The 27,131-nt window shown below is 39.4% G+C and overlaps 1 protein-coding gene across 1 annotated transcript; it reads right to left on the bottom strand.

Annotated features, from left to right (window-relative positions):
• Nucleotides 1-256: 256 nt before the first annotated feature.
• LOC125886520 (voltage-dependent calcium channel gamma-5 subunit) lies at nucleotides 257-25,838 on the bottom strand. Its single transcript, XM_049572778.1, has 6 exons — nucleotides 25,556-25,838; nucleotides 13,002-13,243; nucleotides 7,525-7,611; nucleotides 4,982-5,122; nucleotides 4,492-4,637; nucleotides 257-3,086 (listed from the first exon to the last, which is right to left on the bottom strand). The coding sequence occupies exons 2-6, from the start codon at nucleotides 13,195-13,197 to the stop codon at nucleotides 2,823-2,825; spliced, it is 834 nt and encodes a 277-aa protein (XP_049428735.1). The 5' UTR covers nucleotides 13,198-13,243; nucleotides 25,556-25,838; the 3' UTR covers nucleotides 257-2,822.
• Nucleotides 25,839-27,131: the final 1,293 nt, after the last annotated feature.

A 27,131-nucleotide genomic window follows, 5' to 3' on the forward strand; every position in this document is an offset into this window, starting at 1 on the left:
GAGAGAGAGAACACACCTCTCTGCCCTTCCACGTGCAAACAAGGACAAGCCTGAGGCAAAGAAAGCAAACCTCCCTGCCCTTCCATACGCATTATGCCTACATAGAAAACCTAAGGCAGGGGCTCATTCACAACCAACCAAATACTGAGTGATGATCAACATTCATGAAGCCTTATGACACATGAACAAGAAGAAGGAACACATTGTTTATCAAATTCCATTAAACTTTATTTCATTGATTATACATATTCCATTGCACATTTAACATCATGAAAATGACTCTGATTGTAAAAATACACAGATATTGACAGTTCATGTCTGACGATGACACCATCTGAATACTTTACAGTTATGTAAGTATAACATTATGCAAAAGCTCACATTCTCAATGTGATGCAGGAGGCAAAGCAGCTTTCACATAATCTGCAGATGAATCTACTCAACAACAACCATATATTTTTTACATGTTCTTTCATCTATACAAAAAATGAATCTATATACACACCGATGATTTCATATTTACACTGTTTAAAATAAATAAAATGTAACAGGTCTATATATACCAAAACAGAGTGAGCATAGCTTGGCACTGTGTGTGTTTATTAAAGTGTGTGTTTGCTTACATGTATTGCAGGTGGTAATGCCATAATCCAGTGATGAGATGTTGCATGCCATTAATAATATGTGGAGTTACACCATGCAACACTAAGTACTGACGATAATTATAATTTTCGTTATATATCAAACATAAGATTATTGCACAAGACAAAATGCTTCTCTGTAATATGATTACTCACACTGAATGCTGCATGAAATGTATATATTCAATACATAACCTCAAGTCACTTAACCTGGATACAACTTCTTTCTTGGCACACTAAGGACTGCAGTATAGCTGTATGTAGAATACCCTGTCATTATAAGGGGGTAAATTAGAAAAATATGCATCTATAATTTGAGTTATTATATCTCTGTGAAAGAGGTATTTTACTATATGTAAAAGAAAGACCTCAGTTAGCAGCGTTTCCTTCGGCACATCTTACATTCACAACGGCTCCATGTCAAAATAGTCTTTAACACCACCTGACTCATTCACATTCCCCATCAAAACCCACGACTACACAAACTTCTTCTCCACTTCGGCCTGTTCTTCTTTAAACATATAACTAATGTTTTTTAACTCTTATCTGATCTTCACACTCAGACAGTGCTACCCCTGTACTGCTTCTTTTCTTTTTTATTTGGGTTAAATACACTTGTTGTCCTCAACTCCATGAAGACAACTGAATACAGGAATCATATGATCTCTGAGAATATAAAAGGTTTATGTACATCTGTACTGTTTAATGCAAACCATTCCTGTATTGTTCATATTAATGGGTTATGATGAGAGCAAATTTATTTGTTTGTTTTGGCTGTTTCCTTTACAAGAATATAAAATAATACACTCAATGTTTATATAACCATTAATATATTCAGACTTAGGCCTTTAAAAACAACGTTTCTTATACTAGAAGTGTATAATACAAACCCTTCCTTTGGTGTCAGTACTTGCAAAATAAAAGGAAGCAGTGAAATGTCCAAATGAGGTGGTCACGGCCAACTGTGACAACACTCAGGCTGTCACAATGCAAATATAAAAAAGTGAAGCCTTCCACCCTTCAGGTACAGCTTTAAAAGTTTAAAAACACCTGTGGCTACATAACAATAAAGGGCTCCTCTGCAAACGACCTAAAGGGAGTTATATTAGTACTTCTGACTGTTCACACCTGATACAGAAATACTGAGAGGGTGGTGTAAGAATTGAAGTTCATATAGAAGGTCAAATACCATCTGTCATTAATCCAACTCCCCAAAATGATCTGTTTAAGTGGCTGAAATTCATTCATTCATCATGTGTTTCATGAGCTCTAAACTTGAACATGAAACAGTTTGTCTTTAACAGCTGTGACGTGTCAGAAAACACAGTATAATACAACAAAAAGCCACTTTCTGTAGCACACTGCAACTGAGGAGTGACACCTAGGGATGTGAGGGAAAGCTGCACATTGGGTGCACATGTACGATGTGTAGAAGGCAAAAAAATTAAGAGTTTTATTTTAACCTTATGAACCTTTAGAAATCAAGTCTGCACTATGTGTGCAATGGTCTTAGGTCAAATTAAGCAAACCGCCCTCTGAGATTTATCATTTTAAGCAACTCTCCCCTTCACCTGAGGTGATGTCACTGATTAGTTTCTGCTTTGTGGCTGAAAACTCACACTGTAGTGTTTTTGAACACCTGACTCTGCATGCATTGCACACAGTTGCTTATCCAGTTCTAATCCCTGTTCCAAACTCTCCGTGTTTGCAGATGTGCAGCTGTAATCCTGTCAAAAAGCTATCAGGATGGTGGCAGTGCTACAAACAATAGTGGACTTTCTCCCTGCAGGTTGAGGCTACTCAAGTTACTCCTTTCAGATGACTTCACCCTACCTTTGTCGATTCTGCAGGTGGCTAGTCACCTGTCGCTGAAAAACTACACAAAAACAGATTAAAGTACAACCTGGTCAGACTCTTTTGTCTCGTGTCTTCTGACAGCTCCCCCCTAAACAAGACTGAGCTGAGGATAAACTGAACTGGCTAACCCTCAACTTAAGTTTTGCTCCCTACAAAACCAAAAAGTGTAAATAAAAAAATCCGCAGCAGGGAGGGCAGAGAGAATCAGGTCATAGTCAGGACACTTGAAGAGGAAAGCGATTCAAGCTGGATAATATCAAATTATCAGACAATTTTACTCCAAATTCCAGATAGATAGATAGAAACAACCACTGATCCTCTGCCTCAGCAAGGTGAGGAGGACATTTGCTCATACTCTGGACACTTGAGAAGAGCAGGGTAGTGGGAGGAGTTCATCTGGAGGGAGGCCTCAGAGGAGATGGAGGAGGCACTGCGACCACGTCCGGCCCAGGCGTCTGGATGGAGGAACTGGCCGGAGTAATCTGAGCAATTGCTGAGGCGAGGCCGGTAGAAGCCCTGATGGGGCCGATACATTTCCTCTGCTGTGTAGCGCTTCATGAACAGGTACACTGACATGACGCCTGCTGTCTGAGGGAGAACAGAGGCAAAGGAACACTCAGTTCACTCTCCAAAACACATTCTGTTCACAAACATGTCAAATTCAGGTGACTTTAAACCAAACACATGAAGGCATTTTAACCACTGAAATGATTCATTCCAAGAATTAAATAAAATGAATTATGGAAAATCAGAGAATTATGCACTTATTGATGATTCATGACTTTGCTGAATAACCATCTGAAAAAACAACAACACTTGAATCATGGCTTAGTTGAATGGGTTTATGCCAGGATGCAGGTGTGTATATGCTGTATCCGTTCATTTCTTTCTTCTCTTTTCCTCTTTGAATGACATCAAATGCACAATTTCACAGAAAAAGAACAATGCACATTCAATATTTCCCGTCATTGTGACTTCAGATTATTGTGATGGACTACAGGAGAATTAAGTATCAACAAAAGACACAGAAAAACATGAATCATCGCTTACTAACCCCACATTATCATGTTTTATCAGGGCTGTTTTGCACAGTCCAGTACATTAGAGACCTTCATATCTCAGGGAAGGGACTTTGTATTGACGTCTTTAGACAGTAATTTCAGGATAAATGAGTGCATCTGTCAAACCGGATCATTCCCAGGGTGTCAAATACCAACACTGGATAACACCCCACGGTATGCGATATTAAAGCCAAAGGCACCCTTTAACTCCATTTTAAACCCCATATGCAGCAAAACTTAATGCTGAGAACAACTGACTATAAAGAGTGAGAAAGTCCACATAGGGTTGGAAGGAGGGATGGTGGATGGATCAAACAAAACCAGACTTCCAACCACAAGACCACAGTTCATGTCCCGTGTGAAACCAAGAGTCGATGTTGTTTTAATGTAACTGTACGCAATTTACAGATGGTTGTTACACATTGACTAACGTGACCTTTATAAGTCATGTTACATTACGTAACAAACTTACTTATTTTAACTGTTTCACTACATGATTTATGAGTTATACTGTTTTTCAGTTGTGCGTCCCATAGACACACTACACTGTGCCCTGTGTATCGCTATGAGACACTGAGGGGCGTGGCAAAGCATTGGTATTTGATGACCTGGGAATGAGAAGAGTTGGTTGAATGCCTAAAGTGTATCTTGAATAATGAACGCAACAGATGAGAGATGTAAATTAGCAAAAGCAAAGTAATGCCAGAGCTGTCATTAAGCACATACTTATGAAAGCATGAGCTTGGATAAAGGCACCTGGACAGACATGAATTAAGTAAAATCTTCTAGCCTGGAACCTAAATTGAAAAAAATCTGTGTCATGTAGATATACATCTGGGTTTCAAGCAGAAACAGACCCACAGCTAATGTTTTGGTCAGGCAAGAAAGATTTAGAGGATTCATTTTGATGCTTGTGAAAAACATTAAATTACCTCAGTGAGCAGGAAGGAGATGGCAGCAAAGGCAAACGACCAGCCATACTTGTAGCTGAAGTATGCCTCATTAGTTTTGGTTCTGTTCAACATTTCATCGTTAATGTTGGAGATGTACAACACCAGACCAACCACCAGAGAGAGACCTGAGGGAGGCAGGCAGGGAAACACAGAAACACATAAACTCCCATGACTATGCAGAGAAAGGTAGACGGAATTTACAAAAACATTGATAGTATATGATTGGTGTCCCTCTTGTTGCAGACCATGCATCTACTGATTACAGATTTTAATAGAACAATAAGTGTTTCATTGTGTTCTCTTCCTCAATTTAAGTGACACACACCTGAACTCTGCAACATAACAGCTATGTTTATTAAAAATCCTTTCACCATTTACTTAGTTCAACACATGTTCACCTTCTCAAATGTACCTGTGTTTGTTGATTTATTTATTTGGATATGTTGTGAGTAAAAGCCAAACCAAGTACCTGACAGGATGAAGAAGATTCCAGAAACAAAAGCCAGGATGGTGCGATGGGGTCGGATGTGACCGATGTTGCTGAGTACAAAACCGATAAACATGAAGAAGAGGCTGACCAGAGGGAAGGGTGTGGCAGAACGGATCATCTCTGGAGGAAGACACGAAATGTTTGATTTAAGATGTGACCTACGGCAGCAGTTTCGGACCCAATCCCCATAATTCTTAGGCTACTGTAAAAATATACATATTATATCATAACTTATATATTATAATAAATATTTTTCATTAGTAAAACATTTGTTACAAGCTAAGGGCCGATATGTTTCCTCACACCACCTCTCCCTTGTCTTCCTTCTGTTACTCAAAAGTCTGTCATCTTGTGTACGACAGGTTTGGCAAAGCAGACTGCACCCTAAGTGCATCTAGTGGTTCATGGTGATGCGGCATGTAGATGATGATCATCGCTCTTTGCTGCATGTTATGCATATCTCTCTCACTGATGGGGAGGCAGAAGCAAACACTGCCAACCAGCTCAAAAAATCACGAGAACCTAACCAGATCCAAGCCAGGGGTAATAGTGAGAAATTATGGCTCAGTCCAGCCCTGCCTGAGCTTGAAGGGGTTGGACAGAGCATCAGAGCTCTAGTTGTTCCTACTTGATTCTAACATAAACTTTTTTTTCTCTTTGGTTTTTTTTTGTGTGTGTTTTCAGTGACTTTGTGAAACTTTTAATGAAAGCTTTCCCTTAGAGTAGCAGCATGAGGTTTTCCACTGAGGCTGGTCTTACTCGTCAAGGCAGCATCATGTGGGTTTAGGAATTTGGGTCCTCGTTTATATCAAGATGAAGCTGGACCTCCCTACTGTGAGCAAATGGTAAAGCACCTCCCAGGAGACAAACAAGTCTGTAATACTTCTCTCCACACCCCCATTGTGTTCTCCATTACACACAATGTTGCCCCTCCAACTAAGTGGACCAGATGTTTAAGGCCATAACCTTAATGGAACTGGTTATTTAGTTGGGTAAAGTTTGGATTGTGTGGTAAGCGTGTCCATTATATTCTACTGTGGATATCCAACACCATAAATAAAGTCTTTCTGGATTAATGTTGAGTCTGAAATAAAGTCAGGAAAAGCTTCAGTTCTGAATGGAAAGTTTTAACTAATGCATACAGGATATTAATGTAATTTTACCAGTGTGCCTGGATGAATACTGAGCCAATTAACTCTTATTATCGCCGTCTATTTAAATCCTTTCTTCCTATATATCTGTCACTTCAGGGAGTCTTCTTATTTTGTTCTCACATCTACACTTTTAAATTCACGCCAATTCTTTCATGTTCAAGTTTGTCACTTCTTGACCTTCATATCTTTACAAGACTTCTCCTGTCTCCCACTTCTTTTTTCTGTTCCTCCTTTTCTTCTCTAATAAAGTGAAAGAATAATCGCTCCTTTGATACTTTTGCATTGTTAGTTATTATCAAAGGAGAGTTATTTGTTGCATCTCGAAAGACATTTGAAGTGTTGAAATTTTACTCTTTTTGTGCCCACATAATAAGCACATCAAAAACAAATGGATGAATTTATTTAATTATTTGAATATCTAATTTCCCCTAAACTTGCTTATTTTAGTTGATGAGTCCCCAGAATGTGTTACAACAACCGTCAGAGAGGGAGGCATGTAAATGTACCTCTATGACCACCTGGTTTACCTCCGTCTCACTATGTCTTACTTCTTTGACCTTAAAGGCTATCTTTGGACTGCAGCTTGAAGACACGAGGGATATGGGATATGAAGTGGCTGCTTGTCGGCACACCACCAGTACTCATGTGTATCCATGCGTTTTCACGCTGCAGGGGGTCTCTACAAAATGAAAATGGCACCCTTACATTTTTCATACACGCCCAGCTCTTATCTTGAGTGGACTGGCCTTGGGGAATGGGCCAGGAATAGCACAAACAACACAGATGACAGCATTGTGCAGAGGTGTGGACTCAAGTCACATGACTTGTACTCAGGTCAGATTTAGGTCATAAATGTGATGTCTTTGGACTTGGCATTATAAAACAAATAAGAGGCTTGTGCATTGCAGTCTCTGTCAATGTTAACCCTATGGTACCACTGGCCTGGAGAGGACTACAGACAGACATGTGCTGCCACAGTGACACATGGTGTTACCAGACACTTTTTCACCTGCCAGCGATGAGGTTCACTGGGAGGGCGTAATGTGCTGGAGGTCCAGTCCATCTAACCAGTTCCACTCACCACTACACAGGTGCCAACACAACATGACAAATCTTGAAATACCATGGGAAATAACTGGGTTCTCTCTCCTGGTGTCCGCTGCATATTGTTGTATCACTTGTTTTGCTTGCCACTTTTTTTTTTACCGCTGCCTCTTATTAAGCCAATATTTTTATGCATTTCTTACACTGCACTGTAACTTTTAAGTTTGTATATTATACCTGTCCCACTATATTTCAGCTTTTTATTTTCCATTCTCTAGTTCTCTTGTTCTCTTGTATAATAGTGGAGTGTGAAAAGTTACTTACTCAGGACACTAACAGTGGACTCAGAGGTCATCTGGACGTTAGTGGGCATCACATACTCGATGGTAAAACACCGGCCTTTCTCCTCCCCTAAAAGAGAGGACAGGGAGAGAAATACATTCAGTAAAATTTCACATAAATCTAGAGCACTCTACAAAACTGATTAAACTGTTAATTCACCCACTGCGACAAAGAAAAGTTAAACACAGAAACATGTACAGTATTCTGGCAGAATACACAGATGTCTTGTAGCCTTTGAATGATAATAATACCTAAGTTTTTAGCATTTATTTTCATTCATGAGAGTAAGCTTTGTGTGATGGCTGTGACACAGTTTCAGCTTTCTCCTCTGTGACGTTGTTGAATGCCACCTAACAACAACTTCACAGCAAGTTGCAAGCAAGCATGGACTCAACAGCTTGTTTCATACAATACACAAGTTCTACTGTCAGTATTTGTGTGAGGAACACCCAGCATTAGATTTCAGCACCTTTCCCTTCATCGCTCTGACACATACAGTACAAAGTCTAGCACCAAAACGCACAAATACACACTCTTGTAACTGATGTCTTTATCAACACTTAATTAACCCCACACTATGAGGTGTTTGATTAGGTGAGATTTTGTGGTTCAGCATATGTAATTAGCTTTCATAAAGTGTTGATAATGCATACTAGAACAATGCAAAGTGAGAGTTTGGACCAGGGCAGTCCTAAAATATCAGCATACAGTAGTATAAGTACTACAGTTAAGGATCACAATGGTGCATTGATTACAGTTCATACTAATCATACTAACAGTTCATACTAACACTGCATATCGGTACATGCCTGAACTATTTTGCCAGTGTTAGTCATTGATGGAGCATTTTTGTAAACTTCAGTGTGTGTGTGTGTGTGTGTGTGTGTGTGTGTGTGTGTGTGTGCGCGCGCGTGTGTGTGAGAGAGATGTGCTAATATAGCAGCAGACTAAACCATGTCTTCTCTGTAATCGTGCATTTCATGCAGATTATAACCCATCCATTTAACTTTTGTGTGTTTGTGTACATGTGCACAAGGGAGAAGAAGCCTTTGATGTCAAAACTTCAGCTTCAGGGTCAGGCCGGGTGAGTGCTGAAAAATTTGGTAGGAGCGCCCCAGTCTAGCTGAAAACTAATTGCATCATGTCGGGCACAGCTCATTACTTTGTGGTTCCTGGTACAAACTCTCATTACAGCAAGAATTTAAGGTTTAAGGCTGGCCACCTTGCCTGAAAAGACCCCCCTCTGCAAGTATCATAAAATGCGATGCAGTATCATTACATAAACTAGAATTACCACCTCATGGTTGTATGCCTCCGCAAACCAGTCAAGTTGCAGGTACAGTTTACATTCATGTCTCTCCAGATTCATACATAGCCATGACAGCTGGCAATGCTTCAGATATGGGTGTTGTTCAAAGAAGCCACAAATTTTAAAATATGGATGCGTCACACACATCTTCAACCCAGCAGCACAGAAGATCTATCCAATCAGCACAATGGAGGGCATCCAAGATTAGTGTCACAAATTCAGCATCTGGCCACTTGTTTCCCCTTCTGTGGCTGGAAGTATGTAATTCAAGAAGACTATGTCACAGTGAGGTTGACCTTTGACCTCTTGGATATAAAATGTTATCACTTCTACATTTTATCCTTTTAGACATGTGTGAAATTTGATCATAATCATAAATAACACATCAATTTATGAGTTATGGGCAAAAACATGTTTTTTGTGGTCACAGTGACCTTTGACTGCCAAAAATCTAATGACTTCATTGCTGAGTCCAGGTGAACATTTGTTAGCCTGGAAATCCAGACCCAAATCTAGAAAGATTTAGGGTCTGGCCATGAGTAATGAAAATGGCCCAACTCGAGGGGCGGCACCAAGCATGCATTTGTAAATATCACTGTACGCAATTGGATAACACTACCACCAATCAGAACAATACACGGGGTGACGTATACGCTTAGCTACCAGCGGAGCTAACTGGCAGATTAGAGTCTTGCCTTATCTGGTCGGCAAAACAGCAAAAACGTCCTTCTTGCAAAGGAAAGATTCGAGCGCCGTCTTCTGTTCCTCTTTTAGAGAAAAAGCCAAGTCTAACTCGTCCATTGTAGCGGCCAAAGCCATTTCAAACAACTGGTGTTCATCCGTAGCCATCTTGCAATGTTTACTGACTGATTCCGGACTTTGTCATCGCAGTGCTGTCGTCATCTGATTAGCTCGCCTCTGGCCCGCCTATATCAGATAAACCAATGTGATTGGTGCAGCTCGGTTTCATGGGTATAGGTAATGAGCATCATTACTGATTGCCAGAGTGACTCGCTGAGCAAATTCAAATTGTGCTCTCGCAAGAACCTGGATTTCCAGGGTAAACGTTTATGCCAAATTTGAGGAAATCCCCTCAAAGCCTCCTTGAAATATCACATTCTCCAGAATGAAAGGTCAAAGGTCTATGCAAGGTCATAATGACCATGACCTTTGCTCCCCAAAATCTAATCAGCTAACTTTTGAGTCCAAGTAGACATTTGTGCAAAGTCTGAAGAAATTCCCTCGAGGTGTTCTTGAGATATCACATCCACGAAAATGTGACAGATGGACAACCCAAAAACAAAATGCCTCCAGCCACAGCTATCGCAGGCACTGAGGCATAAAAACTGACCTTTAGGGAAAAGAGTGTCTTGTGTACTTAATAAGTGCAGCTGTTGTGTGTTTATGCTATCATTTAGTAACTATAAATTAATCATTAGACAAGATGGGACAAAATCTGGGTGATTTAACACCTTGGCTTTCTGACAGAAACAGTAGAATTCCAATGCTCTGAATGCATCATGACTGATATAGATGAATGAGAACTGAAAGATTAAAAATAAAATATGAGAGCAAGAACTGTCGTGGAGCGTGTGAGGGAGATCTACAGGGTAAGCAGGCAATCATGAGCCTGTCAATTATCTCTCCCCCACTCTTGCTTTTATTTGGCTTCTCCTTTTGCTTTTGGCATTAAGTCATTATGTAATGCGGCAATATTGAAAATATCCTCACAGTTATACTTAGACATTATGTAATGTAAGGGATGGAGTCTGTGGTTCTTGGTGGCTCCCTTTCCCTGGGTTATTAACCATCACTTAAAGGTATGGGAGGCTTCTTCCTTATTGACAGTCAGGCTCGACAAGCTTTCTGTTGTAGCTTGACTGTAAAGCTAGTGTTTTTTTTTTTGTTGTTTTTTTACCTCTACATAAAAACCCCTCTTGCAATTCTCAGCCCATTGAAATATAATTGCAAAAGATGGAGATAATGACTATGGCAAAAGACCTTGATTATGCTTCCACATTGCAGACTTAATGGGTCATTTTCAGTCAGTCTTCAAGGACTCCAGTAACACAGCTGTTCCGGACTTGCAGTGAAAAGCGTTTATAGAGAAACAGATGATGTAAATCATGCAAATGCAATTTTAGTAATGCTGTCATTCAGCTAGTGCAAGGCTAGACTAGCAGTATAATCGGGGGAAATTGCGCTCTTAAAAACACTTGGGAGAAATACTTTTATTTCAAAGAATGGCAGGTCATGGCAAAAAATAAAAACCAAGCTGAGTTCATTTTATTTACTGAACTAGTCCTGCTGCAAGCCTTGCAGTCTACAACACACAAGAAGCCCAGTTCCCCATATGGTCCGATGACAGACTGTAAGTGCTGGCAGCAGAGATCCTCTACATGCTGTCCTCATGCTGGAATCAAATAGCCTAACACCCAATGAACTCAAACTGACATCAATACTAACCAAAACACAATGCAACCTCATTCACGTTCCCTTGCATAACAACATAGTGTGCAGTAATTGTTTCTGGGTCAAATCAGAACAGTTAAGTGGGCAATAAGGCCACTCAATTGCCCCTAAAACTCACACTGGACCATTAGTCCATTACACTGCTACGTGGTAGAAAAACATCTGTTACCTAATTACAACTGGGTTGCCTGAATGATTAACCCTGAAATGGGACAGAGCAGGTCAGTTGTGAAACAGGGGTTAAAGGAACAACTCCACAATAAATGAAATAACATTACAGGATAAATAACATATTTGCAAAACAAAAGCTTTTTCCTTTTTTCAGGCCTAAACAGAGTTATCATTGATTGTAATAAATGAGAGCTACAGTGCACATCCAAAAAGAGTAAGACAGCATATTGACTCAGTCAATTGTTGCTGTTACCAGAGGAAGCAAAGGGTAAGAGCAAAAGTTGATACCTGGTTTACTCTGGGGCAACACTTGTCTGGAGGGTTGTTTCTCTAAGAAAAGAATAAAATCTAACAGTTAGTATTTCTTTTCCAATCAAGACCTCCAAGCATGTATTTGTGATGTTGGAGCTGGGGAGGAACGATGTTTTGAAAGGCCAGAAGGTGTAAAAAAAAAAAAAAAAAAAAACATGCACTGCCGACATACGTAGCATCGCTAACTGTACAGTCAGTAATACTTGTTTTTCATGTTGAGTGCTTTGGCGGAAAAGAAATGCGGGTCAAAGAGAAGGAATAAGAAATAGCAGTCAATCAATCCAAGGTGCCTTTGGTGCCAGGAGCCAGCCACTGGGTAAGTCATGAGGAAAGACATCAAGCAAAGCCAGTCTTTCAACTGGAATAAAACTACTTGACACTTTCAAGGATCAACCTAAAATTACAGCAGAGAGTGGAAATCAAATATGAAAGAAAACACACTGGTCCTATCACTGCACAGAGGTTAAAGCAAAGTTAAAATATTCATGCTTAAGTGCTAAAGAGTATCGGTTAAAGAGGGGGAAAGAAAGAGGAAAGAAACACAAGTGACTGTGCATGTACAGTACACATTTTATTGAATGCTAGAAATTGAGGCCTAGATTCACCAAAGCAGTGTGGTATAGAGGTGCCATGGCTAATTAATGTTATTCTTAACTACATGTGCACTTTAATATCTTTATTTAACTTCTTCACAAAGATTAGGTGATGAAGCTGAATTCACTGATAGTTCACAAATTACTGTAAATATGTATGTAGAACATGTATCATCCTTTAAAAGATGGCATTAAAGTGTTGCATGCAATGTTTTCATGTAAAATGGTATGTTAGCCAGAAGTCTGTTTGTGTCTCTGCACGTATTTCTTTGAGAATAAATGTACAGACCACTCTTGCACAGCAGTCTTGGTGAATCTAGACTTTGATTTTGTACTTTATCCTTTAATAAGATTCTTTGTTTTGGTACAAACTGATTGTGGATATTACTTCATGGATAACTAAACAGAGATCTTATGCATCTAAACTGTTTTTCCGTCTCTCCTTGCCTGGAAAACAATCAGTATCTAACACTAATTATAATCAAATGAGTCATAACGCTCTGTGTCAAAGCAGAATCTGACTGAAATTAGATATACCTTGCCTCGAGGGATGAGGGATAAAACCACATAATCTATGTGTTTCAGACTTCACACTAACTCACCAGCCAAGAAGCAAACCCTCCAGAGGCCAGAGTGAAGGGACATGCGTATCTCTGTGCTCTGGTTGAGGGGAAGGATGACGCCCTCCTCTAGGTAGAGCCAGTAGTCGGTGCTTACGGCGATCCCCAACAGGCCCAGGGCGCAGACAGCGAACACGCTGCTCAGCAAAGTCAGCGCCTTCCTGCCACATAGGCTCATACCACAGCCTCAACAGCAGGGGGTGCGCCGCCGGCAGAAAGGGGAGCTGGCAGAGGGGAAGAAAGAAAAACATTTTCACTGAGTCCCTTAAAGTAGAGGGGAGCAAGTTATCACAAAACATCAAACTGTCCCTGAGGGAAGAGAATAGGAGAACTGGAGGACACAAATGAGAAAATATCATTTCAGAAAATGATAACTACAACGGCGTTTTCAAAAAAGTAGCAGATTTTTTTTTCTTTTTTAAGGACTCCGCGGTGCTTGTACATGTTGTACCTTAAAAGGGGCTAAAAAAGAAAGTCATTCTACTGAGTTACACTTTTCTCTCAAAAAACTGAAACCATCATCTCATAGCTGAAAAACTGTATAACATCTTATCACAATGTGTGACAATGATATGATTAATGCATTAATATGTTATTAATAGTTTAGGGGCAGTAGATGGTGTGTCTGTGGGATGCAGGGTGGAGGGGAAAGTCTGGGTAAAGTTCTGAGTTCTTTATTGTTCCCTCTTATTTCAGGTTTATAATGGAAGACTTTGAGAACTGACTCCAGTCAGAGATGAGTTTGAAATGAATGGGAAGTAATAAATGGGAATATGATAATAGATAGCTTTAACAAAGGACTTTCTTCCTCTTAGCCGAGAAAGAAATCTGGGAAAGATCCTCTCTTCTCCCAAGTTTCTCATTAGAATTTGAATAACCACATTGTGCAGGGCCAAAGGCTTAGTGGAGCATGTTTGGAAAAATATTATGTAAAGTTTTTCATTTGACTGCCCTCATGCTGCCTGCAGCCAAAAAAAAACCCAAAAAAAACTCATGACACTGATGATGCTCAAAAGAGCACTATAAGACTGCTTTCTCTACATTTTCTGCTATAACACAACTCCTAATATCTCATAAATCCACCTCTGCTCTGTTACATCTAGTGATGCAGAGACAGCATTGCAGATGGCGTACAGTATGTGTCAGCGCATGAATCTGTACGCTCGTCACACAAAAGGATGGATCTGTTCGTACTGTAGCTGATGCCCACATTTGCCGGAAGCTGGAGTGCTGGGGAGCTTGGCATAGGATACGTGTCAAAAGGAATTGATTTTACATAATGAGTTCTCAGTGGGCTGCCATATTGAGCACCCACTGGGAAACTGGAAAGATGGAGTGAATATGTCAAAGGATTTTGAAGTTTTCATAAGATCTGTGCCATTTCTTTTCTCTCCATGGATCAACGTCTTGTATTATGACTGGATGTAAAGCCACAGTGGAATATAGAGTGGGGAGATCTCCACACATCTGCCAGCTTGCAGTGTCTAAACAGGCAGAACAGTCACATGTAAAAGGGGTGAGGTGTGGCACTCACAGTTATAAACAGAGCTTTCAAGAAGATGCAGCAACTAATGTTTCAACAAATTGCACGTTTTCAGCAAAAAGATGACACAGACGCTAAACACCTCATGTGGCTACATCTCTCAGATTACACACGTTTTAACACTAACATACAGTATTTCTAAAAAAGTATGTAATATCATATAAAACAATACAAATGAATCATTTAATTTGATCTGTATAGTTAGATTGTGTTCAATGTATATATTCTGTGCAGGCTAACCATATACACTCCAGATGGATGTGAAGCTGGTTGCCCCACTTCTTAGATAACAAGGGTAATAAATCCTAGAAGACAATTGTTGTAAGTCCAACACACACTATTAATAAGATCTGTATGCTCAGCACATGCCCACAGCCTGTTTTGTCTATTCTGTTCTTTCTTTTTTATCTTGTATCCATTTCTCTTCCTCCCATGTATCAGTGCTTATCTGTAATGTAACATGTATCTTTAAAATTGGAAAACCTTTTCTTGCTTTAAGCTATAATTTAGTTTATCTTGGTTGTACATTTGTGTATAGGTGCACACAGGAGTGATCTCACATGCTTCAAATGATAATACTCATCTTATATAGATCACCTAATTCAATTACAAAATAAATGTAATTGTAATCAGTTATTGAGAAAAATATGTGATTGAATTACATTTACTAATCAAAATGTCAGTGATTACAAAGGGGTTAGATCTGAATATATTCTTTTTAGTAAAACTTTTTATGTAGAATAAAACATTCACTCTTCTTTGGCATAGCCTATTTGTGGACTTTTTGCTTTTGCTTTATTGCCCAGTTTAAAACATTAGAACAGTTATTAAAAGTAATTAGTTATATTACATAACTTATTACATATTTAACAGGGTAACATGTAATCTGTAACCTACTGCATTTCAAAAGTAACTTGGCCAATACTACCTGTTACATTCTCTGATGTGAAATTACTTTTCTAAGACATGTGAGCGTGATAACACCCTTTATCCATAATTAGGTATAATTTAGGATGACAGTCACATAGCCATTACAAAAAATTACTTTTAATGATACCTGTTCAACCTAATGTGACTACTGAAATTTCACACAATGAAAATAGTAGTGTAAAAAAGAACACAGACTCTAATCTGTTCTATTTTTATCTACACATGTCTTTTCCTGTCTCTTGAGACTGGGCTGATGGTGAGTGGATGCAGTTGGGAAGCATGTCTAAGCAATCAGAGTTCACTAAAGCACAAAGAACCAGCATTAATGAGAAATGATATCATTAAACCTCAGCTATTCTTGACCACGCTGCAATCAGTGGCCATTCATTTACAATGTCCACGGCTCTATTTTAGTCATTTAGCATCAAGCTACAACTTGAGGACAAGATGCATGCTTTTTACTCATAGACCTTTTCGTGTCACTGTGCATGACCAGAGGGCTGTTTTAAGCACACATTGAAGGGCTGATTGCACATAAATATAGGTTTCCACAAATAGGGTATTATTACAGAAAGCGAGAAGAAAGGAGCTATTTAAGCTGGTGGTACCTTTCAAGCACATACAAAAATAGACAAGGTTACTGTAACGATAGTAACGATGCTCAAAATAGCCACACCAATCATCATATAATAACACATACAGTATGTGTTTGAATCTGAATTTAAAGGTCAATGATACATTTTTTGTTATATGTGTCAGAAATACAGTCATGATCAGAAATGCTTTTTCGTGACATACAGCTGCTTTTCTGTGACCCATTAAAGATCAAATATTGATTGTTGTTGCCAAAAGGTTTTGACACAGATACTATTCACATAAACCAGATTAGCCCTGTATTTCTACAGTATAAAGCCTATGCTGAGAACTCTATTTTGAGAACAATTTACCCCTATAATGAGGAGCTGCTGAATGACATTGTAGCCATTTCACAATAATACTTTTCTAGTGATAATAAGATACAGACGTTTACTAGGGAAGCTCAGCTCAGCTCAATTAGGAGACAACTAAGGCCAGAAATCAACATTTGGACATTGTTTTTTTTTTCTAAGCAAACTGTTTAGAAAAAGCTAGAGGCACTTCTTGCAGTTTGGTGAAACTCGAACATAATCAAGAAAGGCAGCATCTTTTTTCCTGTGCCAGCCAGCAACCCCTTCACCACCTGCATTAGGCTGCATTATGAATAACATTACTGAGATCACTGCATGGGCCAACTCAATATGTGTGAGGGCAAACCTAGAAAACAGCATGCATATAGGAGCACTGTACTGATTTGTCCATGGCTTTGGTAGAGGAAAGGACAGTGAGTAATACCAACAATTAGGCATATGAATAAACAATAAAGCTGGGTCCTACTAGTCGACCAAATGTTAGTCGACCAGAAAGATCATTAGTTGGCAAGATTTCAACAAACAAACACACATGAAACTCTATTAGGAGCTGCACCTTGTCAAAATGAATTAAAACCTATATGACTGGACCATGTGGTAACTTAATTTGAAAGGACAGACACAGGAAGTGGCCACGCTCAGCAGTCACGTTAACTTACAGAGCTGGTACTTGCGGTTATTCCACAGGCTAGTTAATAACATGTCGGGCAGGAAATCTAAAGTGTGGGATTATTTTGAGAAGGTGAAGGACAAACCCAAGGTGATATGTAAACTCATCTTCATTGGTCGACTACAAACATGACATATCATCTGAAACATGAAAGTAGCTACATGCCCATTAGCCACTTAGCACAATCATTACTGCTTTGCCGACAGCATCATTGACAGGCGGCACGCTCAGTGTGTAACGTGCACTTGTAGATAAAATACAGGCCTATATTAATGAAGGTTCATTAGTACGGTTTGTATTTCTCTGTAATGTAGCACAGTGTTAACAATGTTACTGATACTATTCTTTCTCAGACCTTGAACTCATACCATTGTGTTGCCCCGTCCAAAATGTATAATGTAATAATTAAATTTATATCATAAACATGCGGACGAGTAGTCAACTTATGGCCCGAAATGACAACTCTTGGTCGACTAAGAAAATTCTTAGTCAGGGGCAGTCCTGAGAAACAACATCTGATTTTCAACTGACACCAACTGTACTGTCTTAGATTAGAGAGACAACTGACCAAACAAATGGCCAAACATTTAAATGGACAATCGTAAAACTGCCTAACATAAAACCCACAGTCAGTTCACAATCACAGAAAATGTTACTGTCCTGGTGATGTTCCAGTCAAGACATATTTTACTGACAAACTCCCTATTGTTGGATGAATGAAAATATTGAAAGATGTGGCCACTAAATTGTCAACTAATTTATATGCAGCATCGTTCAGTCATGTGTTGGGGGGCATTCTTAAAAGGAATTTTCTAAAGTGTCTTGCAGTTTCTGTGAGGAGTATCTTGCAAAATATTTCCAAGCATGTCCCTGTGCTGTGGATGCAGGAATGTGTAAATAATTACATTAACAATTGCTGCATTTCATTCAAGGGTCACATATCCAGTGCCCTGCTATTATGTGTGCTGGTTCACTGGCATGGATTCTTTGGACACTTTAATGTATTGTCGACACCATTAATGTTTAATGTGCTTCTCCTACTATGAGAGGTCAAACTGTCCGTTGGGAAAAAGTTACCAAACTTGGAGTTTATGTTTAAGTGCTTTCTGGATTCATCAGTGATCATGTAGCTGGCAACTGCCGGCTTGACTAAAAATTATGTGATTAACCCTTTCCCTTAACTCCAGAAGAAAAGAAAAGGAAATTAGGGTGCGAACAATTAATGGACAGAAGGTTGAGAGTCAAGGGTTTTCATTTTCAACAAAATGTTTGTTAATTTCTTGCTTCATACAGGTTTGAACTTCTCTAAACTAATGACAAGAAATGAAAAAGGGGGGATAAAAATAACTCTCATATTCCGCAAAGTTAAACAGAACAGGCATGTGTATACTGAAGGTTCAGAATGAGTCCTCCACCCTTCAGAATACACACACACACACACACACACATACACACCCAGTGTTATCATATTCAATCCCTTATGAATACTGATAATGCTGCTCATTCTCCTGGTCTCTAAGGGATTATAAATGGCTTTATAAAAGGTTCTGTTTTTATTATTGAGAAACGTTTCTCATTAGATGTTCAAAGCCACTGTGACCAACACAAAAGCCCGTGGTCCCTCCCTGCCTGCAAAGGGATACACAAAACACCCTCTCTCCTGAATAAACATCAACATTTCCTTTGAACCTGGTTGAACCTGTGGCAAGGCTGAAGTCTGCTCCTCCTTAGGCAGAAGATTTATAACTTTATAACCTAAAATATATTTTTCCTGTGCAAAAACAGACACTAAAAATATTTTCACAGATTATTACAGAAAACCTTCCACTATATAAAAACATTATTTTCAAAAGGATGTAACTGAAAGCAACATGAATGTGATACTGAACAAAGCCACTAGGGGTCCAGAGGCCATCAAGTAAGGCGGAGGCACACCGCTGCTCGAGTAAAGGGCACGTCATCACCAAAAGTAGGGCATTCCTCTTCTGTCTACTTTGTTAACATGCACCTAACCTCCTGTCAACCTTAATTTAAACAGCTCACCGCCAAAAACACCCCATTTTCCGAGAACAATTGGAAATCCAATAGCGAGGCAAAGAGTAACGCAGATGTCTCCACCCTTTTCAACTGCTGTAGTGTGCTATGTTGAAACACAGACAGACCTCCAAGGCACAAACATGGCTGACCCGTAATGTCACATTATGTTGTAGATATAATTTGTTATCTCTTCTTAACAGGACAACTTCTAGTAAATAAGTCAAATCTGGCTTCTGATATGAAACACAGCAGTACGCTAACACTGTGTGACACACCAATGCTATAGTGATCATCTCTGGTTAAACAATTGCAAAGATAAACAATGTATTACAAACTGACTGGGCAATTTGTGTATTTGTTTCTCTTTGTCGAGGGTTTTTCAGCGTCACAGCATGCTTATTGACCCAGCTACTGTGGCTGCAAGAGCGTGGCTATGAGTGCAGTCCCTCTGTTGCTTCTGATGTAGACAGGCGACTAACACTGTGGGAGTTAGTTGCTGTTGGTTGATGTTGCTAGGGCTGGCTGGAGGAGCCTGAGGACAATAGCAGTTCAATGCACGAGAGAGGAGATATGTCATCAAGCCACAGACACAGCTGGATGAAGCTGGCAGCCCCCATCGTCAGCCTGCTGAGATCTGCTTGTACAGTTTAAGCAGACGAGCTAAAGGGAAAACACAACACAAGCCTACATGTGATGCACACATCATACATACTCTCTTAGACTCTGTACATGCACCCTTGTACATGAAAACATCACCATACATTAGAGCGCAATACACTGACCCCCAAACTGTCTGCAGCCACTCTTTGTTGTCCTCACTTAATGCATTCTGAGTATTACAGAGGGAGTGTGTCACTGGTCATAACAGTATGACACAGAATGCTATATTTTTCTGTATCTCGACTGTCCAAAATGTCTCCCAGCATTAAAAACGAAGCTAGTATGAAGTAAACAGCACAGACAGATTATTTTGGGACCATTACATCCAAAGCAGCAGTGGCATTATGAATCCAAATGTGACTTTTTAACAATATTTCATACAACAATCAAAGTTACAGAAGTATCAGTCTCAGTACTGATCATAATCAAACAATGGGTTCCCAGATTTCATTTCACCTTTCACCTTTCCAGAAGGACTGTTTACATTCCACTCAACTGTGACTCATACCACAAACAGAAACCAGAACACTTGGGACACCAAAATCTTGTGCTGTTCCCTATATTTTGCATATATGTGCATATATCTGTTTATAGGGATTACAAAAGTATCACCTGCCCTCTATAAGTTGAAGTCACTGATTACTGATTGGAAATAGGCTAACACACAAGCCTCACTCCTGAAGAGCAATTTTACCATAACTACTGTTGCCAATCTTGAATTTTTTTTTTTTTTTTTTTTTTTTGAAGAAAGAAAACCATTTGAAAATTTAAAAAGGAGTTTAGGGTCTGACCCAATAATGGCCTAGAAAATGGCATTTAAGCCTGCAGTCATGTTTAGACTAGATATAAACTTTCCTACAATGGCCAGTTTTAAAAGAGGCTACACACCCCTCTCTAGTATATTAACCTAGACGCTGCATGGTAAATATTTTAATGGATTATGTATCAACTAGAGCAACTGTTCGATTCATCTAATACCCAAACACAATATCCAACAAGTTCTCCATCCATACCACCACATCTGTATTGTTTCTTCCGTCTAATACAACCCACAGGAGCATTCCCTAAATTCGTGTCCCTACTGGTTAGGTTAGGTTTAGGAAAAGAATGATGGTTGGGCATTGTCATGTTACATACTTAACCTGATATTATGAAGTAAAAGTAATGTGATGACGAAACAATACGTGACTCTAGATTACATATGTGCATACGTTAAAATGACTCAGTGTTGACTTTACAGGGGACCATGGATGTATTAGAGAACTGGGTATGGCACAGCAGCTCATCCTTGCTTTCAATTTTTCCAGTGGCCACTCGCAGTATTGCAGCGGAAAATTTCCTGTGGCCAGAAAATCATTTTCCCCATAGGCCGTCATTATAAAAAGAGACATCTGTACAACTGTTGACAGAATAATTTGAAGTACAGATCAGTTATTACTCTTTGTACAATTAATCCTTGATCCATGGAGGTTTAATATTTTTAGAACTTTCCCTGAGCTGAGAAAAAGGACTTTAAAAATCTGGGATGTCATCACAGTGTAGTGTCTATGGACCAAGTGGGAACTTGAGGACAAGGCCAGTAAGAGAAACACTAGCAAAAATTCTCTTTGACTGAGTAGGTGCCCTCTTGGGGTTTGGTATCCAAATCTAATAATACATCCATGCACGTCATAATAATTATAACCACTCGAGGTTGTTGCCCATACCAAACATCAATTTGATAATAATAATAAGCTCCTTATCAGCCTGTGGTGTTGTTTTTTGGGGAGGAACACACAACTGAACAACTCTTTTGTGCAGTTGGGAAGAATATGTCAAACCTTTGCAATTAAAGCTACTAATGATAAGTGCCTTGTTTCCAATGTGAATACAGCAGCCATTGTTGTTTTGTCTGGTTTCCCAACTATGGGGTTCTAACAGTTAACGTTATATCAAAGAAGACAGTTCTTTTCCATATGCTCTCATCTATCAGCCATTATGTTTGAGCTGTGCTGGCCTCCAGTAGGGAGCTAACAAGCCAGAATGATTTCTCACTGGTCTAATTTTGGAGATGCCTCAGCCCTCCCTTGAAGACATGCCTCCCAAAAATGAGAAAATACAAATCTCTGCTGTGGGCCAGACAACTTACAGCACATCATCCGGCGCACAGCAGAGTGAGGTGGTGGTGGTGGTGGTGGTGTGAGTTGTCAAGACAGAGAATGAAGTGGAAATTTCGTGTCATATTCTCACCTCTTCTCCGCAGTGAAATCACAAGATTCGGGGCACAAAATCAGTCAACTGGCTGTTAAATGTTGCGCCACATTTGCATACAAACAGTTGAACCAGCTGACCTCATGTTGAACGTGTTCTCTTAACTCACCCTCAAGACTCTAGAGCAGACTGCATCAAAACGCAGTACATCTGTAACGTCAGATCATCTTAATTTGATGGGGCAGCTCTGGATATAACCCAAGCATTTCATGCTGTTCCAAAGGCAGTTCCCTTATGTCTTTTAGCAAATGGTTTTGGCTCTGAGCTGTCATCCCCCGTGTCTTCCTTCATACAGTATCATGATCAGAAAGTGTAGAGATAGCTTGTCAGTCAGCTTGTTCTCTACATTTTAATATCTTCCAAGGTAATAATGAGATAAAATGCCAAAACTTTGTGTTCATCAGGGACAGTTATCCTGAACTGCTTTTATTCCATGTAGACATATTAGTAACAAAGATGACAGACGGGTCTATTTAATCTAATAACACATAAGTGAATGGCACAGTAGTGATCTCTAAAAGGGCTGACACGCCATCGAGTCTGGCACAAAAAAACAGTGACCCACAGCACTAACATCCATTTTCCTGTATTTGTTGTGAGAACAAGTCTCCCATTTATAAGTGCTTGACTTGGTTCTGTCGCCAGGCAACACTATACAGAAAGGCCTCCGAATTAGTCAAGCATGAATGAATTGATGAGCGAGCCCCAAATAAAGGCTTCCTATTTGGTAGTGAATTTTACATGCTGGAGAGGGGAAACAGAGGAAAACAGGAGAGAGACACAGAGGCAGAAAAACATCACAGAGGATTATAGAACAAAAATATACACAGGACATATTACACAGTCTTTTAGACACTCAAACACACACACACACAGAATAAAGACAAGGAATGACAGTCTTATGAAAATGCAACTGAAAGATATCAATTATACATGTAAATATTTTAATAGTAACATCCTATCGTACAAGACTTTAACAATGACTACCACAGTCAGTGTACAGCCACAGCGTACTACCAATCTAAATTAAAACTTAAAAAGTGGATCGCTGTCACACTTCAAGGTGTTTGAAAACTGAGCACCTCTCTGCCGTGACAGCATCATGTTTACTTTTTAAGGATAATCCCATGAGGATGTCTCTTTGAGCCTGAGTGATCACTGAAACTGGCGAGGCACAGCCAAGAGAGTGGGCTGACGCTACAGGGAATTCTTATTTACTGTGCTTAACAAATTTGTTTTACTGTTTAGCATGTTTCATACACACCCAGTATCTACTAATAATATTGCTATGTCATCCTATTATTTTACAACTTTGACAAATTAATATTATCCTCATGTGTTTATGACATAAATCTGAATAGAAACAACTAGAATTAACAGTTTTATGTCAAAAACTAAATCATTTTAATCTTACATTTACTAATATTGCAATTAAGTAATAGTAGACAAGCTCCTTCTCATAACACCAACTGACCTATAGCTAGTACAATGGTAGTATGTGCAGTAGATATAATATTGCAACAGTCCAATACACACTGAGGACACTGACTATGATCATGTTTCTCCATGTGGAACCTGTATCAGGCATTTAATGATGACCTGCAGCTGTGTTTTCTTGTGGACATAAGTGACAAGTTAGTAAACTGTCAACAGTGATGTTGCTGAGTTAACAAGGCACGAAGGTGGATGGAGAAACGGAGGAAGACTGCACAGTTTTAATGAGAGGACAAATGAACAGGGCTGTAAAGCACTCTGTAACACACTGTGGATCCTTGAACTCTTGAAAATCTGCCCATTGTGACCAGCTGCATGAAGACTTGCACCCCAGAGATGGGAAATACAAAGATTCATTGACTGCCAGCCACGGGTTAAATATGTGGCTCAAGATGGTAGAATAGATTTTGACAACATGAATAAAATAAAAAGCAATGCCTGTAACACTGACAGACAATGTCTAACAAAAGCAGCAAGGTTTACAAGTAGGTTGACTGACTTCAGTTTTATCCTGAACCTATTTAAAGCTTTAAGAATTCTTTCTTTTTTTTCAAGAAAATTATTTATAAAAAAGTGAGTTTCCAATAGCTTTTGAAAGACTGAATTGAAATGGAACAAACACTAAAATGCTATGCAAGTGGCATCTCTTTATGTTTGAGTCAGAGTCTGAACCACCATAATTTCAAGTCAAGATAACATGGACAACCTATTTTATATCAGTGTCTGCCTTACTGCAACAAGTACACAACTCTCATCCAGAGAGGATGTGGGTTGCAAGCCTGTATTGAACAGTGGCAAGAAAACATTTTTCCTACTGCAATTGCAGAAAAATAATCCCCTGCTGCAGCCCACACCATCCCTGTCTAAATTTGTGCTGTAACAGTATTTGTCTGGCTGGAACACTGAGGAGTGGATGTCAGCCAAGTAGGCCTGTGGGCTATGTAGTTGTTTACCACTGCTTACTTTCAGATAACTTTCTGCAGCGCTGCAGTGCTAAATAAAAAGAAATTGTGGTAGGACTTTCAGTTACTGACCAGAGTACAAGGTGTAGAGCCTAAAAATTAACAAAATCTCAAAAAGCATTAATTCATACATACTGATCATGGGTAATCTGATAAATAGGTGACTACTGTCCATCCACATCTGTGTATTTACACTATTTTTCAGTGTTTTTTCATTTAATTTAAAGCTAATTCATCATTGTAATTATTGGTCAGTGATGTCAGTGTCTTTAGCCTGAGTCTATTTGTTGGCCACATCCTGTGTGAAGTAATCAGAGCCAGCTGTTTGTTATGCCTGTGCCGTTTAATCTTTGGCTCGGGCTCAAATCGCTGTCCGCGGTGCTGAAGCTCCCACAAACGCTCCCTGGCTGAACAGTCAGTCAATAATGAGCTGAGTCCACGCAGCGTGTTGTTACACAGGAGTGTAGTGGGAGCTCATTTATCTAAACCCCCTTTGCACACGGCTCTATCGGCGCAGTAATATCTAAAGTAAACGTAGTGTGGTCAAGTTGTTTCCATTTGGGCGTTATTTTCCATATAACGACTGTGGGTTTCTCATCAGATAACATTAAGTTATTTAAATCTCAGTAGCTCTATTTTCTCCTCTCTCTTTCCATTTTCTGTCACGCTAAAAACGAGCAGTTGTGTCACACCACTTTTCCTTCCTCAACTAGCTACTGTCAATTATGTCTCCATTATCACATCTGTGTTTACTCCGAGTAAATTCCGCTCCTCGCTTTTAAATGTGTTAAAGTGAGTGAATATAAGTTAGTAGAAGCTTCGACTCTGGTTATCAGTGCAACTGTCTGTTTTACTATTTAAGTATTAAAACAAGTGTGAGTATAACTGGCATAAATAAACCCGTGAAAAACAGCAAACAACAAACAAAGCACACCGTGTTATCTGTCAACAATCAACAGCGCGTTTCTCTGTACAAACTGCCTACTGTGATATGTATCTGTAGAAACCGCACCTCAGAAAAACACAATTAAATTGTTTACTACCTTCACGAAGAAGACTCGTCGAAAAAAAACACTCTTCTCCCTCTTCTTTTATTCTTTCTCTTCTTTTGTTTCTCTCCGTTCAGTCGGTCCGTGTTGTCTCAGGTTTGGCGCGCGATAAGCCTGTGTTGCGTTCAGGACCCGTGGCTGCGTAGCTCGCGCACCACTACTATCCAAGCCAGCACTAGTGGCGCGTGGCACGTGGCGCCCCAACTCTCCGCACTCCACCTCTCTTCAGGTGTGCGGAGGACAGGAGGGAGAGGCTGCCTGCATGTGATGTGGTTTGAATGAGTTTATGCACCAAACCAAACACAACCCTGTAGGCGCCGAGTTTTGTACGCATCAAATACTGAGCTGTTAAAGGTGGCATGGAGTTGTATGAACCTTTACAATTTGACTTAAATTCATATGGGTCTTGAAATGCACAGCATATCCTCTTGATATCCGAACTTTTGTTTGGTATGCACTGATCAGTAAGACTCGAAACTTATAAAAAATCAAACATTGTCAATGATAATTAAGTCCCAATGTCCTCAGATGAGTACTTCCTGTTGCTAAAATTTGTTTCATTTGTGCTCCATATCAAACTACAAACATTATTAATCAGAAATAAGGAAATTTCAACCATAAAATGTGATGAGGTTTTGGATCTTGTCCACTATTGTGTCAGGATCGGCTGCACACTGACTTGGCAGAGATGGTTGCCATCTTGTTTTTACATGGATTAGTGCATTGTGCAAATTACCCTTCTGTATTTTCACTGACAGAAACCTTGTTACGACTTTTACTTCCTCTAGATAGTCAAGTTTGATCATCTTCTTGGCAATCTTGACACAAAAAAAGTGTCCACGAATGAGGACAACAGGTCTAAGTTAAGTAGAATGAAGTATATGGTCAAGTAAACCCAAAATGAGATGTCCTCATATGAGGACACAGGGTCTGAGGAGGATATATTTTAAGTGTCAGTACTGCACAGAAAAAGCTAGAAGTTAGAAATTAATACAATAGAAATACTGTCATTACAATGCAGTCTGACTGTGACCTAAAAAATGTCACTGAACATCCCTCACAGTAATGGATGGATTCATGGACACAGGCCCAAATTAACAGGTACCAACCAAGAAGACATAAACATAAAACCACTACAAAGACACACAAAATGACAAGAGACAAGACAGTTGCAAAGAAACAAAGAGACTCAAAATGACTCTTAAAAGGAGCAAAACAATAACAACAACAACAACAAAATTAGGGATAGATGATATTAGATTTCTTGCCAATATCCAATATGGCGATATATAACATATATGTAACATATATGACGACAACAGATACCAATACCAATATCAATATCACCACTTTTATTCAGCAGCTAGTTTTAGTGATCAAGTCTTTACTGTGGTGAATGTAACATTCAACACATTCTCACTCTGATTTCGTCACATATTGACATTTGGTCATGGACTTTCCACATCTACATACAACGTGTCGTGCAAGGTACCCTGGGTGCGTTGGTTGTTGACGTTCTGGGACACCGTGTCAAGTTCTCTTCTTTAAAGATACACTTCCATTTTAACAA

This window comes from Epinephelus fuscoguttatus, linkage group LG3, assembly GCF_011397635.1.
Source record: "Epinephelus fuscoguttatus linkage group LG3, E.fuscoguttatus.final_Chr_v1".
Lineage (NCBI taxonomy): Eukaryota > Metazoa > Chordata > Actinopteri > Perciformes > Serranidae > Epinephelus > Epinephelus fuscoguttatus.

Excerpts from the sequence above, each read along its gene's own strand:
- LOC125886520 (XM_049572778.1), bottom strand. The coding sequence starts at position 13,197 with ATGAGCCTATGTGGCAGGAAGGCGCTGACTTTGCTGAGCAGCGTGTTC. Across the intron at positions 5,123-7,524 it reads GTCCACTGTTAGTGTCCTGA|AGATGATCCGTTCTGCCACA; the intron begins GTAAGTAACTTT and ends GTCTTCCTCCAG. Across the intron at positions 4,638-4,981 it reads AATCTTCTTCATCCTGTCAG|GTCTCTCTCTGGTGGTTGGT; the intron begins GTACTTGGTTTG and ends TGCCTCCCTCAG.